The sequence below is a fragment of the Engystomops pustulosus genome, chromosome 9, assembly GCF_040894005.1.
Source record: "Engystomops pustulosus chromosome 9, aEngPut4.maternal, whole genome shotgun sequence".
Taxonomy (NCBI): Eukaryota; Metazoa; Chordata; class Amphibia; order Anura; family Leptodactylidae; genus Engystomops; species Engystomops pustulosus.
This window is the reverse complement of record NC_092419.1, coordinates 103,181,794-103,201,541: the sequence shown is the minus strand read 5'-3', so window position 1 is coordinate 103,201,541 and position 19,748 is coordinate 103,181,794. Positions and strand designations below refer to the sequence as shown.

General features: G+C 41.7%; 1 protein-coding gene across 11 annotated transcripts in view; it reads right to left on the bottom strand.

Moving 5' to 3' along the window:
- Positions 1 to 1,223: 1,223 nt before the first annotated feature.
- The window catches only part of LOC140077683 (metabotropic glutamate receptor 6-like), a 63,483-nt gene continuing 44,958 nt past the window's right edge, over positions 1,224 to 19,748 (bottom strand). For 10 of the 11 annotated variants that reach the window (XM_072125037.1, XM_072125031.1, XM_072125034.1 and 7 more), the window contains 5 exons: positions 14,299 to 14,499; positions 12,695 to 12,834; positions 11,555 to 12,490; positions 10,982 to 11,235; positions 1,224 to 2,456 (listed from right to left, as the gene is read on the bottom strand). In XM_072125037.1, the coding sequence (XP_071981138.1) occupies positions 10,984 to 11,235; positions 11,555 to 12,490; positions 12,695 to 12,834; positions 14,299 to 14,499 (1,529 nt within the window). In that variant the 3' untranslated portion in view covers positions 1,224 to 2,456; positions 10,982 to 10,983. The remainder of the gene's footprint in view (positions 2,457 to 10,981; positions 11,236 to 11,554; positions 12,491 to 12,694; positions 12,835 to 14,298; positions 14,500 to 19,748) is intronic. The other variant, XM_072125041.1, reaches the window with a different exon arrangement.

The window sequence follows — 19,748 nt, the reverse complement described above, 5'->3', positions numbered from 1 at the left end:
GAGGGGGCACTGTCCACTGTTATATTAATAATGCAGAACGATTCTGAGAAATGGAAAGAAGGGGATGTGCATTTACCTATAGAAATAACTTCTAAGTGGTGGCAATGCTATCAAGTCCATTTCTTCAGTGATTGCAGCAAGGCATTAAATTAACTATTTAGGTACAGTTGTTATCAAATATAATTTGCATGTTACCTCCATCTCTAAATAACAGTGTAGTGAAACCACAAAATCATTTAAGAGATCTTTTAAATGGAAGCTATGGGGGTCTATGAGGAAGAAGCAAACAGCCCCCTTCTCAATGAGGAAGACTCACCTATGTGAATGCTTCCCTTTACATATTAACCATAAAGAAGCCGTGCTGCCTGTCCAAGATTGGTACCCTCCTCTCTATGCAATGAATGATTGCACGTCATTATGTCTGTTATTTTGTGTCATATGTGCAGCATAAAATAACAATTTACCTATCTCATGGAAAAACAGGGGGAGCCCCCTCCTTCAATTAAACTCTATAGATGCGGCTCCATGGATCACAGCAGGAGCTTATTACAGGAGCAAAGCTTCTGGGCCTGTGTGATCCATGTGATATTACTGTATGTCAAGGCTCACAAAACCTTTTCGGCCCCATTGGTTGCCGTTAGAACGATATGGGGTAAAGGGGTTGATAAAAAATACCTAAGTATGTAAACAGCACCTGTTATATCCCTCATTTAAAGGGAACCTGTCACCAGGAGAGCCATTTTTAGCACTCCCCCAGTCCCCACAGAGCATAGTACATACACTGCCAAAGTGTTTTTGTATAAAAAATTGGTTTTACAGAAAAAAAGATCTGTTATATTGTACCTTTCATTAGCATGTGCTGTGTGACTAGGCAGTTGCCTTTTGGGAGGAGCTGGAAAGGAGCAGTTTCCCCCTCACCCTTGGGGAACAGCTTCTCCATGTGACCTTTTCAAATATATGAAAACACCCATCACTTGGCTTAGCGACGCCCCCTGCTCCTCTACAGCCAATCCAAAGTGAGGGGAGTTATTCATATATTTGAAAAGGTCACATGTTTCCCAAGGGTGGGGGGGGGGGGAAACTGCTCCTTTCCAGCCCCTCCCAAAAGGCAACTGCCTAGTCACACAGCAGGTGCTAATGAAAGGTACAATATAACATATCTTTTTTTCTATAAAACCTATTTTTTATACAAAAACACTTTGGCAGTGTATGTACTATGCTCTGTGGGGACTGGGGGAGTGCTAAAAATGGGTCTCCTGGTGACAGGTTCACTTTAAATGCTGCAGACTATCACTGGCACCACTGAATGGTGGGGATTTTGCTGCTGGGGTTAATTAAAGACGACCTTTCACCTTACCCACCAACGTAAACTCTATAAATCATTTAATATGCATCGCTTAACGGATTCTGGAGCTGTTATAATTTTTCTGCAACCCTCACCTTCTCAAGCAATCATTGGCTTTATTTTCAGCAACCAATATGCTAACTGGGCTCCCTACTGTCAGATCAGCAGCTCGGGGCTGAACCTAACAGCCTAGAACTGCCTACCCAATAGTAAATAGCCTAATTAGCAGTAACAGCAATGATTTCTTATGAATGGAGGGAGATAGAAAAAAACATATATTCCCGTGCCAGAATCAGTGGAGCAGCACTTAATTAAAGGATTCAAAACATTGGAATTGGTAATGTTGAAAGCTCCTATTGATAAGTAACCCCTAGGATTTAAGGAAATGGTTTAGACAACATATATTGTATTTGCTGCTGTTGTCATATTCTTCTCCTATACAGTTCTCACAGAGTTGTCATTATTTTTGGTCATGGAAACTAAAGATTCCTATAAAGCTCGTTAGTAAACCTATGGAGCCTATAATGATGGCCTTATGGGTTGTCACCAAACGGCTATAATTATGAAATGGCTAAATATAACTCAGTGGCTGATATAAACTGGTGGCTTTTGAGGGGAGATGCTCTTTGAATTATTTTGCAGCATGTTATTTGCCGAGCAGTGTGTAAATGAGTTTTCTAGGAAGAGCAGGACCAAGTCATTTAATGCATGTTGTTTTAATCGGAAAGGGATGCGGCAGGGTTCTGGCAGGATAGGAGTTTAGCAAGACTAGAAAGGATGTTGACAGGTGAAGGGTACGAAAAAGAGGCTGGTTGGGAAAAATATTAAGTGCTGCCGTGCATAGATTTATCAGGAGAGGGCTTAATTGCTGTGCGCGGCTCTGTCAAGACAAGCGGTGTTAAGTAAGACTGCGCAGAGCTCTCACTGGAGTATTTTCGAGGTTCATTTGCGTTCTGCCACATTGACGAGCGCTCCGGTGGGATCCCCGTCTGCTTTCATGTACCTGGATGAGGCAACATTCAGGTCCTGTAGTGTAGCCCCAGTGAATCCTGCAGTACCGATTTCACTTGACAAACAGCAATGGAGGACGGGTCGGACCCATGGCATATACCTGTAGGCACACAAGGAAGTCAAGCGTTATTGAAGCAGCGTTCTGTCTTATGCAGTCCTGCATTGGGCCATAAAATCTAGCTTCCTTATTTCATTTATTTTCACTGAAATATTTATTCCTGTGCATGAAGGTCTGGAACCGCTTCCCCACTATTCCCTTACCCACATGGAAGCAGGACAGGGACCAACTTGGTGAAGCTTTGGCTGAACAGAAACTAACAGTTGCTAAGCAACTAGCAAGAGGAATGCAGAATTACAATGTTATCACACTCAGGAACTGCCTAATAAACCTGATTTTATTTATAAAGGAGAAATAAATATTTAAGTCCGTGCCTGGATGTTAATCAGTGAGCTCTGTGATGTATCCCTGGGTTATACATTTATGACAATTTTGTGTATGAACATTTTTTCTTTACTCTTTTGATGCAGAATTAATGGATACAACAGATACAATTGCACCCATATGAAGAAACCAAACCTTGCTCCCCCCTGTAAATAGACTCTATAGCTCGGTGCATATGTTTTACCCCTAATGTTTACTCCAACACCCCAGCATTTTGTTTACATTTACTTAGAAAATTGGAAAATTCACTATGTACTAATTCCGTGTATAATGCACTGTGCGGCGATTCCCTAAGATCGTGCGCTAGAATTAATGAAAGTGTTGCTTCCCCGCTGGTCCGACAGGGATTACCATCTTTTTTGGGGTGCATCTTTAACATGTACTATATTAACAGGTAATAAGTTAGGGCTCATGTAGATGGGTGTTTTTGATGACCATATGCTATCCTTTTTTTGCGGATGGCAAACGGACCCACTGTTTCCTATGGGTCTGTTCACATGTCCATTTTTTTTCACTGATATGCATGGATCCGAAAGAAAATGGATGGCACATACATGACATCCGTATGCAGAGAGTTTTTCTTCAAATGTTGCAACCAACAGGGCAGGGCAAGAAGTAGATACCCATCAGTATTTTTTGTGAAAAAAACATACAATATGGTCTGATATCACGCCAGTCGGAATGACCCCTTATTTTTGTCTCTTTGTCATTTAATTTAACTGTATTATATGCTTAAAATATTATTATGTCCATAATAAATAATCATCTCATTAATAATAATGTTAATCTCCTTAATAATAATAATCTCAATGATAATAATAATAATAATTTTGGGTTGCAGTTTCGGCACTCGGCCTCTAAAAGGTTCGCCATCACTGGCCTAGTGGATAGAGGCTGTGGGGGATATTTATCATACGCTGGCGCTCGTGCGCCAGCGTATGATCGCCCCGCCGCTGCAAATTCGCAACCCGATACATCAAGAGGCTTCTGCCTCTTGATGTATCGGGCTGCCAGTTGCGCAGTGTTTATCCTACGCCAGGCAGGGCCTATGAAAAGTCGCCGGCAGCAGCGAGTGCGCAGGCGCGGGGACAGTAACGCCCCGCGCCGGCCCACTCCCGTCCGGCCGCGCCCCCCGCTCGGCCGGCCGCGCCCCTCCTTCACGCCCCACTGGCGTGAAGATGGCGGATTGGGGAAAATAACCGCAAAAGCTAGCAATAAGCTAGCATTTGCGATTATTTCAGGGCCTCTGCGCCACTGGCGGTGCGCAGAGGTCCTGATAAATTTGCCCCTGTGTCTCTCTATGGCAGGTGGAGTGAGGAGGTTGTGGGTTCAAATCCCGGGCTGGGCAATAAATTGTTTAATTAAATTAAATAGAGACCTTGGGGGAGATTTATCATTAGGCAGGATTTTGAGCAGTTGTCTATGTGTTAGACTGGCAGGTTTCCAACAGTCAGATTTATAGTCTGGTGTATGTGCAGTGTTAAATGCCTTCAGCAGTGTGTGTTCTATGCGAATAAACTTCACCAGTCGCACGTATGTTTAACATCTGCTCAATTTCTGCCTTTTTGCAATGTTTTTGCACAGGAAATTCTTAGATACCTGAAACATAAAATTGAGCAAAAATTTTTAGAATTGAGCAGAAACTTCAAAATTTAGCAAAAACTTCCCCCCTGTAGTAGCAATGGACCCACATACACCACCTCCTATGTCGTTTTGCGATTAAATTTGCATTCTTTTGAAAATTCTCTGTTGATAAATGTGGTGTTGCACACTCTGTGGTGTACTTTTTCCACAATTGCGTGGCTTTAGAGTTGTGTTTTTTCCTCACTAAAAAAGCCCCGCAAAATCGATGTTTGCGAAAAAAAATTGTGACAATTATACGCCAAGAAGCTACATAAGACTAATGATAAATCTCCCCTATTATGTCTGAGGAAGCCCTGGGAGATGTTGACACCACATATGGGCGGATGCTGATATCTTCCTGATGACGTGGTCCCTGCTCTGCCGCTCTCAAAAAGGATTCCCTGCCCGATGCCTTTAGTTCAGTACCGCATGTAACAGAAACCTGGTATTAATCCTTCTGGCTTTGAAATTATCGCACAAGTATCGTGATTTCAATGCATTGTGCAATCAGCGCAGACACCTCTTAAATACCTGCGTTTTGGCCTAGAAGAACGTGCACAGTCCGGCAAAAGTACAACACAAACCCTTAGTAAATTTGCCCCATTGTCTTCTTTTGTGTAAACTGCTCGGACATGTAATATAACCACAGATAAATATTCCAAAATGTCTAAAAACTTTTCTAGGCTTCTTACATAGCATTTACACTAAATTCAATGATATCACAATGTAAACATAATAACATATTGTTAATGCAATGTAAACGGACAGTGTTTTTTGCAACGCCCTCCTAGGTGTCACCTAATTTTCCCAGACACGAATGCAGCTGTAGAGGGCAACTCAATGACTTTGTGGGGAAAGCATTTTAACAAAGACAAGATTGTGCAGAGAGCTGACAAAACAGATGCATTATTTTAGTGTGAATATTTGTAAATGCTGAGTAAAGTGTCTTGTGAATCAGACCATAAAATGTAGGAAGTATATGAAGACAAGCAGTTTCTTTCGGTAGCATGTTCCTTTGACAATTTTAAAAGTGACCCTTTCCACTGTGTAATAAATAGAAATGTCACTGCCAGGGTCTACATGATAAGTCTGAATACACATTAGATGTAATATCTTTTCTTAGGTCACTTATGGCCAACAGGCTGCCCTGGGGCCAAATACAGCTTTAAAAAAGCGGGTTTGGTTGGTTTTCCTGAGGAAATCCATGTATTTTTTATGGGTGAAGGCCACAAGTGTAATAATGTTCATGTGCAAGAAGAAGCTTGACAGGTCTTCAAGTCAGTACATAGAATTAAAGTGGTTGTCGTATACTACAATTGACCATCCAGGCTGATTATCTGATCAGTGACAGGTCTCTCTGCCCTTGATGAGCTGCATTGTCAGACCACATTTACACATTGCATTAACACTGAATTTATATTGTGTTTACATCACTTTTACATTGAAGTCCCGAAAGGTTAAGGACGTAAGATATTACCCACATTTACTAAAAACAGTGTACTGTGTGCAGTTCCCTGTGTATTCAGGATTTGGACTGCTCCGACAGAGTGCACCAACTTTTTCTTGGTGCACCTTTAACTGGAGCGTGCAACACACTTTAGTCAGACTTTTCAGTGCGGTATAGTTCAGCTGCGACACAAATGTGTATTGGACACTTCTTTAATACGTGTGTAAGCAGTTTGCATTCCAAAGAATGTGCAAAGTCTGACAGAAAACTGGCGCAGGGGCTTTAATAGATCTGGGCCACTGTCTGTGGAGAGATGTGTAAGCATACAGTACTTCAGTGCATGTTAATCATAGCAGAAAATCTATTTATATTTGAGGATTACTTGTGCGAGCACACTGGGCTCGTGTCTCCATAAGGCTGTGCTCTCTACACTGAGCTAATCAGCATCCTTCTTCTGCTCTAAGTAAAAGCTGTAGCAACCTTTTGGCAAAATAGCAAAAATAAATAGCATTCACTAAGAACAGAGGGGAGGGCCCCTGCAGCTGTTCAGTGCACAGATCTAAGGACACATCATCAGTGCACTTGCAGAAATCATAATCCTGCAATAGAAATCCATATTTCACAATCCTGTTGCTACTGCAACATACACAAAGGTCTGACCACACAACTCTCCAGAGACAATAACAATGGCCACAGCCCGCATGGTCCAAAGGGCTGACAGATTCCCTTTAAGGGTTTTCTGGGACCTTAGTATAAGTGATCGATGTTAAAGGACATCTAACACCTATGGAGCCTGGTAGATGCCCTTTAGGATTATTTGGAAGCTGTTAGGCCGGCCAACAGGAAGCTGTCGGAGCATAGTGGAGGAACTGTGTCATGGGACACCAGGAAGTATTTATTTATGCAGCCCCCCCGACTACCTCACTATTTTTTTCTAACGCTCGGACAACCCCTTTAAAGTTTACTTAACCCCTTATCACCGACACTAGTTTTCAGCTCAATGACCAGACTCGATTTTTCAAATCTGACATGTCTCACGATAATTGGTTATAACTTCGGAACGCTTTAACATATCCAGGTGATTTTGAGAATGTTTTCTCGTGACACATTGTACTTCATGTTAGTTATAAAATTTAAGTGATACGTTTTGCGATTCGTTCTGAAAAAAAGTGAAAATTTGGCAAAAGTTTGTAAAAATTCTTCATTTTCCAAGTTTGAAATGTTCTGCTTTCCAGACAGGAAGTAAAACTACCCACAAAAATTTGATAATTAACATTTACGGAATGTCTGCTTTATGTTGGGATGATATTTTATGCATCCTCTCACTTTTCTAGTATGTTATGAGGTGCAGAACTTTTGGTGCGATTTTTCTTATTTTCATGAAAATTGCCAAAACTCACATTTTGAGGGACAACTCAGCTTTCAAGTGACTTTGAGAGGCCTAAATAATAGTAAAACCCCATAAATGACCCCACTATAGAAACTTCACCCCTCAACATATGTAAAACAACTTCTATTAAGTCTATTAACCCTTTAAGTGTTTCACATGGGTTAAAAAATATGGACCTGCGATTTAGAAACTATGGAATTTTTTTGGAAAATACATTCATTTACGCCAAACTGACAGTTTCAGAATAAATTAAATGATGAAACGCACTGCAACGTTTGATGCCCAATTTCCTCCCGAGTGTACTGATACCCCATATGTGGTGGTAAACTTCTGTACGGGCGCATGGCCGAGTATAGAATGAATGGAGGCGCCATTCACTGCAGATTTGTATTGTCACTTGTACGACCTATACATTTTTATTTTTTTTGGTAATGCAAACATATGAGGCTTATTTTTTACGGGACCAGATACAATGTATAGATAATTTATTTTGGGGGTCTATACCTTATTCATGAGATTTTATTAACTATTTCAAGGGGGACACAAACAAAATCATCAATTTTTATTTTGGATTTTTAGCCCCTTTTTTCCCCCCGCTCACCGTAACATAAAAATAATATTTTATCTTTATTCTCTGGTTCACTACGATTGCGTTGATACCTCATTTATATAGTTTTTCTTATCTTTGCTCAATTTTACTGAGCAAAACCAATATTGGAGAATATTGCATTGTTTTTACTATTGACAACTTTTTAGGGCCATAACTTCTGTATTTTTCTGTTGTCAGATCTGGTTGAGGGCTTATTGTTTGCGAAAAGAGTTGTTCTTTTCAGTCGTTTCATATTAGGGAACGTAGCTTTTTTGATCACTTTTTAGAACATTTTTTGTGATGGTGTTTGATGAAAAATTGTATATTACGGGAAGTTTTTCGTAGTTTTTTTTTTCGTCGTTCACCGAGCGGGTTAAATATTAATTTAGATTTATTGTACAGATTAATACGGACACGGTGATACCAAATATGTACATTTTTCGTGTGTTTTTGTGTTTTATATACTGTATTTGCATTATATGTGTAACTGGGGAGATTATGGGACTTTATTTTATTTATTTATTTAATTGTTATTATAAAATGATTTAATCTTTTTTTTTTTACTTTCACATATTTTCCACCTTTTGGCTCGAAAAAGCGATCATCCTATCACTTATTCAAGCCTCTACACTGCAATACACTTGTATTGTGGTGTATAGTGTAAGTAACTGAGCATACTGCGCATGCTCAGTTACATACAGCCGGGTCCTGCCAGGAAGGCAGAACCCGGCGAGAAGAGGAGCAGGAAGCCCCGGGTCACTGGGGGCAGCGGCAGGAGGGATCGGAACCCCCGGTAAGCACACCAAGGGGGTCCGATCCATGTGGGACACACGGGGTTAAATACCCGGGATCAGAGTTTTTCCGATCCCGGGTGTTAGTGCCGGGTCTGGGCTGTGATATCACAGCCCGACACCGGCACTATACTGACCCGATGTCCCGAAATCTTCTTCTGACGCGGCGCCGTAGAAAGGCGTCGCGTCAGAAGAAGTACCCTTAATGACCGACGTAGATTCCCGATAGGGCGGTCATTAAGGGGTTAATAATGTATGTAGAAAATGCTACATTTGTATATACCTGCATGTCTCTGGAGAGATTGTGCAGTACATTTGTATATACCTGTATGTCTGTGGAGAGATCGTGCAGTACATTTGTATATACCTGTATGTCTCTGGAGAGATCGTGCAGTACATTTGTATATACCTGCATGTCTCTGGAGAGATCGTGCAGTACATTTGTATATACCTGTATGTCTCTGGAGAGATCGTGCAGTACATTTGTATATACCTGTATGTCTCTGGAGAGATCGTGCAGTACATTTGTATATACCTGTATGTCTCTGGAGAGATCATGCAGTACATTTGTATATACCTGTATGTCTCTGGAGAGATTGTGCAGTACATTTGTATATACCTGTATGTCTCTGGAGAGATTGTGCAGTACATTTGGATATACCTGTATGTCTCTGGAGAGATCGTGCAGTACATTTGTATATACCTGTATGTCTCTGGAGAGATCATGCAGTACATTTGTATATACCTGTATGTCTCTGGAGAGATTGTGCAGTACATTTGTATATACCTGTATGTCTCTGGAGAGATTGTGCAGTACATTTGGATATACCTGTATGTCTCTGGAGAGATCGTGCAGTACATTTGTATATACCTGTATGTCTCTGGAGAGATCATGCAGTACATTTGTATATACCTGTATGTCTCTGGAGAGATTGTGCAGTACATTTGGATATACCTGTATGTCTGTGGAGAGATCGTGCAGTACATTTGTATATACCTGTATGTCTCTGGAGAGATCGTGCAGTACATTTGTATATACCTGTATGTCTCTGGAGAGATTGTGCAGTACATTTGTATATACCTGTATGTCTCTGGAGAGATTGTGCAGTACATTTGTATATACCTGTATGTCTCTGGAGAGATTGTGCAGTACATTTGTATATACCTGCATGTCTCTGGAGAGATTGTGCAGTACATTTGTATATACCTGTATGTCTCTGGAGAGATTGTGCAGTACATTTGGATATACCTGTATGTCTCTGGAGAGATTGTGCAGTACATTTGGATATACCTGTATGTCTGTGGAGAGATCGTGCAGTACATTTGTATATACCTGTATGTCTCTGGAGAGATCGTGCAGTACATTTGTATATACCTGTATGTCTCTGGAGAGATCGTGCAGTACATTTGTATATACCTGCATGTCTCTGGAGAGATCGTGCAGTACATTTGTATATACCTGTATGTCTCTGGAGAGATCGTGCAGTACATTTGTATATACCTGCATGTCTCTGGAGAGATCGTGCAGTACATTTGGATATACCTGTATGTCTCTGGAGAGATTGTGCAGTACATTTGTATATACCTGTATGTCTCTGGAGAGATCGTGCAGTACATTTGTATATACCTGCATGTCTCTGGAGAGATCGTGCAGTACATTTGTATATACCTGTATGTCTCTGGAGAGATCGTGCAGTACATTTGTATATACCTGCATGTCTCTGGAGAGATCGTGCAGTACATTTGTATATACCTGCATGTCTCTGGAGAGATCGTGCAGTACATTTGTATATACCTGTATGTCTCTGGAGAGATTGTGCAGTACATTTGTATATACCTGTATGTCTCTGGAGAGATTGTGCAGTACATTTGGATATACCTGTATGTCTCTGGAGAGATTGTGCAGTACATTTGGATATACCTGTATGTCTGTGGAGAGATCGTGCAGTACATTTGTATATACCTGTATGTCTCTGGAGAGATCGTGCAGTACATTTGTATATAACTGCATGTCTCTGGAGAGATCGTGCAGTACATTTGTATATACCTGTATGTCTCTGGAGAGATTGTGCAGTACATTTGGATATACCTGTATGTCTCTGGAGAGATTGTGCAGTACATTTGGATATACCTGTATGTCTCTGGAGAGATTGTGCAGTACATTTGTATATACCTGTATGTCTCTGGAGAGATCGTGCAGTACATTTGTATATACCTGTATGTCTCTGGAGAGATCGTGCAGTACATTTGTATATACCTGTATGTCTCTGGAGAGATCGTGCAGTACATTTGTATATACCTGTATGTCTCTGGAGAGATCGTGCAGTACATTTGTATATATACCTTTAGCCTTTGCTCTCAGGAAGGCTTTTTTCAGGTGGTTTGCTCTCTCCATTCTGGCCTGCCGTGTTTTTCTGTGACAGACGAGTGGACATTGTTGCTGCTGTTGCCACTGCTTTGAAGCTTCGCTTGCGTTTCTGCACATTTTGCTCAGGATGGAAGAGGATGATATAAACCTTGGGCACGTAAAGCATTCCTAGTGAAACTGATGCACTCAGACTCATCGACACTGTCAACGTGGTGGTCTGGATGTAGATCTAAGTAAATAGGTTGAAATAAGAAAGTCAACCGTATAAACTATGAAACTCCATTACTGAAAGTTGAATTGTGACTGAAGTGAGATGGTCCCAAGCAGTGAATGTCAACAAGACAGAGATGGATGATGTATGTGTTAGTAACAGCCTCCAAAAAAGGTGGTAATTAGAGCAAAAATATTAAACAATGGGTTTTCTTCCGTGACCACAGGGGGTAATAGGTGTGACATATAGATGATCATGTTAGACAAAAAAAACAGAATGATATTTCAACAAACACGGTGTTAATCAATAAATCAAATAATAAAAATGGCCAATTCACCTTCTCAGCAGACTGGGCCGTACCAAAGAAGATGGGGACAAATGCCAGCCATACAATACAAGTGGTATACATAGTAAAACCAATAGGTTTTGCCTCATTGAAGTTTTCGGGCACCCCACGGGCCTTCACTGCATAGACAGTACAGGTGACCATCAGCAGGATAGAGTACATTAGACAGCTAACTAGGGACAGATCAGACATGTCACATTTCAATACCCCCCTGGCTTGCTCAGGGTTGGGTGTCCTCTGTTCTTCATAATCAATTACACTATGTGGGGGTAATACAGCCAACCATACCGATGTCCCCACTAGTTGCACACAAATGAGACTGAAAGTAATGGCCAGCTGAGATGCAGGACTAATGAAACGAGGAGGAGTCACTGAACGTTTTCCTTGTTCAAAGATGCGATAGATCCTGTTGGTCTTGGTCAGAAGGGCTGCATATGATATACACATGCCTAGACCCAGGAAGAGCCGCCGAAGGGCACAAACGGCTACACCGGGCTCTGCCATCATCAGGAAAGTGATTGCATACATCAAAAAGATTCCCGTTAGCAAAACATAACTCAATTCTCGTCCAGATGCCCTGACAATTGGAGTGTCGTTAAAACGTATCAAGGTTCCCACAACAAAAAGGGTGCTGAGTATGCCCAAAATAGACAAAAAAAGAGGCAGAATCGCCCAAGCAGAATGCCACTCCAGTTTGACAATAGGTGTTGGGCGACAGGCAGTTCGGTTAAGATTCGGCCTCATGTCATAGGGACAAGCTTGGCAGTTGAAATCATCCAGCTGGAATTGGTATCCATCACAAAGCTCACAATGCCAGCAACATGGCACTCCCTTCACCATCTTCTTCCGCTCTCCTGGTTGACAGGGAAGGCTACAGACGGAGGATGGGATGTCTGACTGTCCGCCATACCACTGCATCTCTTCAATCTGTGAGTTTGAAAAGTTGTATTTTTAACACCCAGTTATTGTCAGCATGGATAGCCACTGAGCCACCATATTACCCCTATGTCAAATTCATAATATTTATAGAAGTTATTATACATGCTATATACATATATAGATGCTATAATAATAAAAAAAACTATTCCAGAATGTATATGCTTTAGATGACTATAATAAAATCCCACTCACATTAAGCCGTAAATACTCTGTCCACTGTCCGATCACTCTGTAGGATGGAGCAGAAGTGTTCGTCATCTGATACTGGAAGATGTCATAGCGCCCTGGTGCATCCCCATTTTCGTTGAACATCACAGGTGTTCCTGCACTGCCTGTGCAGAGAAGGAGGAGATCAAACAGGATCAAAATGTCTTTCTGCATAGAAATCATTGGAAATACATAGTGCATTAAAGAAAAGGGTCATTGCATGCGTCACACAATATACAATTTTCATTGATACTATAGTAAAGCATCCAGAGAGCTTCACCAGAGGTCACATTGGGCAGAGGGGTCCGTCTTTAACTAGGGATCGTCTGTAAGTCGGGTGTCCTTAAGTAGGGGACTGCCTGTGCTCTCTTTTATAGAGGGACACAACAAAATGGTTTACTGCTTGTAGGTTATTCTTTTACGATCAGAGTCAATGGTTTGCATTTGCTATGTACAGCGGCTTAAATTAAGGTTATACATTTTGGAACATTTGTGACAAATACTTTAAATGTCAGCAAAATGAGACCTGCACATTTGTTATCAACCAGCCCTGATCAGATAATCTGCGCAGCTCTATTTCGGCTAGATTATATATTTGAATGAAGATGCATTTGGAAAGTTTGGCGAAACCCTCTTGTGAATTCACACATATAAATGGAATTTTGATACATCATGAAGGTATCTCTTTGGTTGCTTTCTTTACAATATTTGCAAGAAAAGCTCTAATTTTAGCTTGAACTCTGTCCTATGGGATACTGTTGCTCATATCAATCAGAAGGACCTGTCTTTATTACTCATCTGTCAAATAAATGGCACAATACTCAAGAAGCCATTTGCCCGCTGGGCCCCTCTTAATTTTACAAATAATGGCTGGTAAATCACAGGTTGCCAGGAGCTTCCTCTGTGCTAATAACCAACCCAATATTGTAAGGTCAAGACATGATCTAATGTCTTCCCATAAGAGCCCTCTATTGTAAGTATGCAGTATCTTGGATGGATAACAACTGATTACCATCTCCCATGGGCCAAATTTTGCCATCCAAGCAATCACACAGAGCAATGACCAACGAGAGTTAGATGAAATCTACCATCACAATGAAGCATGATAAACCAGGGACATTTACTCATAAATCCAGGCACCGTGACTGTGGTAATCATTTCATGTTTATTTTCTATGGCCACCTTCTTTCCAAAATCAACATTTACAATTAGGCTAATGAGCGTGAAGCTCTCTGGGGGTGTTACCAGAGCCACTTGGTGCTGTAGCCTCACAGGCCCCTTGCTCTCCCATCCTTTGCTCACACAGTAAGAGGGGGTTACGTGCTCTAGCACAGTGTAACACCCCATGAAGCTACAGCACGGAGGGGCTCTGTCAACATCCCCAGAGACCTTCATTCTCATTAGCATAATTGTAAATGTTGATTTTGGAAAGAAGGAGGCAATAGATAATAAATATAAGTAGATTACCACAGTCACTGTGCCTGGATCTATGAATAAGCGTCCTTGGTTTATTATGATGGATTTTGATGGTAGATTTCCTATAAAGGTGTGAATGAAATGAAATGAATGAATGAAAGATTGATTCTTGCCATTGAAATTAACTCTGTGGATGTATTGTAAGAGCAGCCGTCCATCCATAGGATCCATCCTGTCACAGACTCCAAGGCTTCCAGCACAAAGGTCCATGTGCATGTTGTGTAAGGCATGAGCCATGGCATACACTGCATCAATTACAAACTGGACTTTTCCCTCTTGTTCATATATGGAGTCTCTGCCGATCCTCTCCTCTCCTAAAAATAAAATAAAATTTTAAGTTATGCCACAGCTTGAATGTGCTTGATAAAATAATGACAGGGCCCCAAATTCTCTCATCCCCTACTCCAGTTTTACACATTGTAATAAAGCATTTTAGAAGTTGACAATGAGGACAGAAAAAACTGTGCTCAATTCTGGGGAATATTTGGCCTTTAAAAAGGGAATTTAACACTTTAAGGACCTTAAATTGGCATCATGACACAGGACATCATTTTTTTATCTGCCATGGGCATGTGAGGGCTTGTTTTTTGTGGTAAAAATTTTATTTTACCAATAGGTTAATAGCATGATTATTTTACCAACATCAATAATACCAATACCATGATTATTCATACGTATTAACTCTTTCCTGCAATGGAACAGAATAAAACAGGTTTTCCTACTTATTTTATAATATATAACTTTATTATTTCTCAATCAGTGGCGGCGGCGGTCGGGGTGCTCGGTGTCGGTCCGCGGGAGCACCATGCTCAACTGGCCTCATGGCAGGTGCACTCCTGGGGCTGGCTGTATACTACTGGAGGTTGGCAGGCTGTATACTACATGGGGCTGGCTGGCTGTATACTACATGGAGCTAGCTGGCTGTATACTACATGGGGCTGGAGAGCTGTATACTGCATGGAGCTGGATGGCTGTATACTACTGAGGGCTGGCTGTATACTACTGGGAGTTGGCTGTATACTACATGGGGCGGGCTGTATACTACTGGGAGTTGGCTGTATACTACATGGGGTTGGCAGGATTTATACTACATGGGGCAGGCTATATACTAAATGGGCTGGCTGTATACTACACGGGGCTGGCGAGCTGTATACTACATGGAGCTGGCTGGCTGTATACTACTGGGGGCTGGCAGGCCTGTATACTACTGGGGGTTGGCAGGCTGTATACTACATGGAGCTGGCTGACTGTATACTACATGGGGCTGGCTGGCTGTATACGGCAGGGGCCTGGCAGGCTGTATACTAAATGGGGCTGGCTGGCTGTATATTACATGGGGCTGGCTGGCTGTATACTACATGGGGCTAGCGAGCTGTATACTACATGGGGCTGGCTGGCTGTATACTACCTGGGGCTGGCTGTATACTACTGGGGGCTGGCTGTCTATATACTAATGGGGCTGGCTGTATACTACTGGGGGTTGGCCGGATGTATACTACATGGGGCTGGCTATATACTACATGGGGCTGGCTGGCTGTATACTAGATGGGGCTGGCGAGCTGTATACTACATGGAGCTGTCTGACTGTATACTACTGGGGGCTGGCTAGCTGTATACTACAGGGGGCTGGCAGGCTGTATACTACCTGGGGCTGGGTATATACTACATGGGGCTGGCTGTATACTAGTGGGGGCAGGCTGGCTGTATACTACAGGGGGAATGCTGGCTGTATACTACTTAGGGCTTGTTTGTTGCAGGAAAAGGTGATGGCACTATTATAGGGTACAACTGACTTGACTTTCTATTACATTTTTTGGGCGGTAAGAAGCAATAAAATTGCAATTTTTAATAATTTTTTTTTAATTTTTATACCCTTTACAATAGATATGATGTCACAGCTTATCTCCTCCCCCTCCCTGTACAATGACCTCTATATAGATAACACTGACCCATCATTACATCACTACTGACAATAGATGATGTCAAAGCTTATCTCCTCCCCCTCCCTGTACAATGACCTCTATATAGATAACACTGACCCATCATTACATCACTACTGACAATAGATGATGTCACAGCTTATCTCCTCCACCTCCCTGAACAATGACCTCTATATAGATAACACTGACCCATCATTATATCACTACTGACAATAGATGATGTCACAGCTTATCTCCTCCTCCTCCCTGTACAATGACCTCTATATAGATAACACTGACCCATCATTACATCACTACTGACAATCGATGATGTCACAGCTTATCCCCTCCCCCTCCCTGTACAATGTCCTCTATATAGATAACACTGACCCATCATTACATCACTACTGACAATAGATGATGTCACAGCTTATCTCCTCCACCTCCCTGTACAATGACCTCTATATAGATAACACTGACCCAGCATTACATCACTACTGACAATAGATGATGTCACAGCTTATCTCCTCCTCCTCCCTGTACAATGACCTCTATATAGATAACACTGACCCATCATTACATCACTACAGACAATAGATGATGTCACAGCTTATCTCCTCCCCCTCCCTGTACAATGTCCTCTATATAGATAACACTGACCCATCATTACATCACTACTGACAATAGATGATGTCACAGCTTATCCCCTCCCCCTCCCTGTACAATGACCTTTATATAGATAACACTGACCCATCATTACATCACTACAGACAATAGATGATGTCACAGCTTATCTCCTCCTCCTCCCTGTACAATGACCTCTATATAGATAACACTGACCCATCATTACATCACTACTGACAATAGATGATGTCACAGCTTATCTCCTCCTCCTCCCTGTACAATGACCTCTATATAGATAACACTGACCCATCATTACATCACTACAGACAATAGATGATGTCACAGCTTATCTCCTCCTCCTCCCTGTACATTGACCTCTATATAGATAACACTGACCCATCATTACATCACTACAGACAATAGATGATGTCACAGCTTATCTCCTCCCCCTCCCTGTACAATGACCTCTATATAGATAACACTGACCCATCATTACATCAGTACTGACAATAGATGATGTCACAGCTTATCTCCTCCCCCTCCCTGTACAATGACCTCTATATAGATAACACTGACCCAGCATTACATCACTACTGACAATAGATGATGTCACAGCTTATCTCCTCCTCCTCCCTGTACAATGACCTCTATATAGATAACACTGACCCAGCATTACATCACTACTGACAATAGATGATGTCACAGCTTATCTCCTCCTCCTCCCTGTACAATGACCTCTATATAGATAACACTGACCCATCATTACATCACTACTGACAATAGATGATGTCACAGCTTATCTCCTCCTCCTCCCTGTACAATGACCTCTATATAGATAACACTGACCCATCATTACATCACTACTGACAATAGATGATGTCACAGCTTATCTCCTCCTCCTCCCTGTACAATGACCTCTATATAGATAACACTGACCCATCATTACATCACTACTGACAATAGATGATGTCACAGCTTATCCCCTCCCCCTCCCTGTACAATGTCCTCTATATAGATAACACTGACCCATCATTACATCACTACTGACAATAGATGATGTCACAGCTTATCTCCTCCACCTCCCTGTACAATGACCTCTATATAGATAACACTGACCCATCATTATATCACTACTGACAATAGATGATGTCACAGCTTATCTCCTTCGCCTCCCTGTACAATGACCTCTATATAGATAACACTGACCCATCATTACATCACTACTGACAATAGATGATGTCACAGCTTATCTCCTCCCCCTCCCTGTACAATGACCTCTATATAGATAACACTGACCCATCATTACATCACTACTGACAATAGATGATGTCACAGCTTATCTCCTCCTCCTCCCTGTACAATGACCTCTATATAGATAACACTGACCCATCATTACATCACTACAGACAATAGATGATGTCACAGCTTATCTCCCCCTCCTCCCTGTACAATGACCTCTATATAGATAACACTGACCCATCATTACATCACTACTGACAATAGATGATGTCACAGCTTATCTCCCCCCCCCCTCCCTGTACAATGACCTCTATAAAGATAACACTGACCCATCATTACATCACTACTGACAATAGATGATGTCACAGCTTATCTCCTCCCTCTCCCTGTACAATGACCTCTATATAGATAACACTGACCCATCATTACATCACTACAGACAATAGATGATGTCACAGCTTATCTCCTCCTCCTCCCTGTACAATGACCTCTATATAGATAACACTGACCCATCATTACATCACTACTGACAATAGATGATGTCACAGCTTATCTCCTCCTCCTCCCTGTACAATGACCTCTATATAGATAACACTGACCCATCATTACATCACTACAGACAATAGATGATGTCACAGCTTATCTCCTCCTCCTCCCTGTACAATGACCTCTATATAGATAACACTGACCCGTCCTTACATCAATACTGACAATAGATGATGTCACAGCTTATCTCCTCCTCCTCCCTGTACAATGACCTCTATATAGATAACACTGACCCGTCATTACATCACTACTGACAATAGATGATGTCACAGCTTATTTCCTCCCCCTCCCTGTACAATGACCTCTATATAGATAACACTGACCCATCATTACATCACTACTGACAATAGATGATGTCACAGCTTATCTCCTCCTCCTCCCTGTACAATGACCTCTATATAGATAACACTGACCCATCATTACATCACTACTGACAATAGATGATGTCACAGATTATCTCCTCCCCTCCCTGTACAATGACCTCTATATAGATAACACTGACCCATCATTACATCACTACTGACAATAGATGATGTCACAGCTTATCTCCTCCACCTCCCTGTACAATGACCTCTATATAGATAACACTGACCCATCATTACATCACTACTGACAATCGATGATGTCACAGCTTATCCCCTCCCCCTCCCTGTACAATGTCCTCTATATAGATAACACTGACCCATCATTACATCACTACTGACAATAGATGATGTCACAGCTTATCTCCTCCACCTCCCTGTACAATGACCTCTATATAGATAACACTGACCCAGCATTACATCACTACTGACAATAGATGATGTCACAGCTTATCTCCTCCTCCTCCCTGTACAATGACCTCTATATAGATAACACTGACCCATCATTACATCACTACAGACAATAGATGATGTCACAGCTTATCTCCTCCCCCTCCCTGTACAATGTCCTCTATATAGATAACACTGACCCATCATTACATCACTACTGACAATAGATGATGTCACAGCTTATCCCCTCCCCCTCCCTGTACAATGTCCTCTATATAGATAACACTGACCCATCATTATATCACTACTGACAATAGATGATGTCACAGCTTATCTCCTCCTCCTCCCTGTACAATGACCTTTATATAGATAACACTGACCCATCATTACATCACTACAGACAATAGATGATGTCACAGCTTATCTCCTCCTCCTCCCTGTACAATGACCTCTATATAGATAACACTGACCCATCATTACATC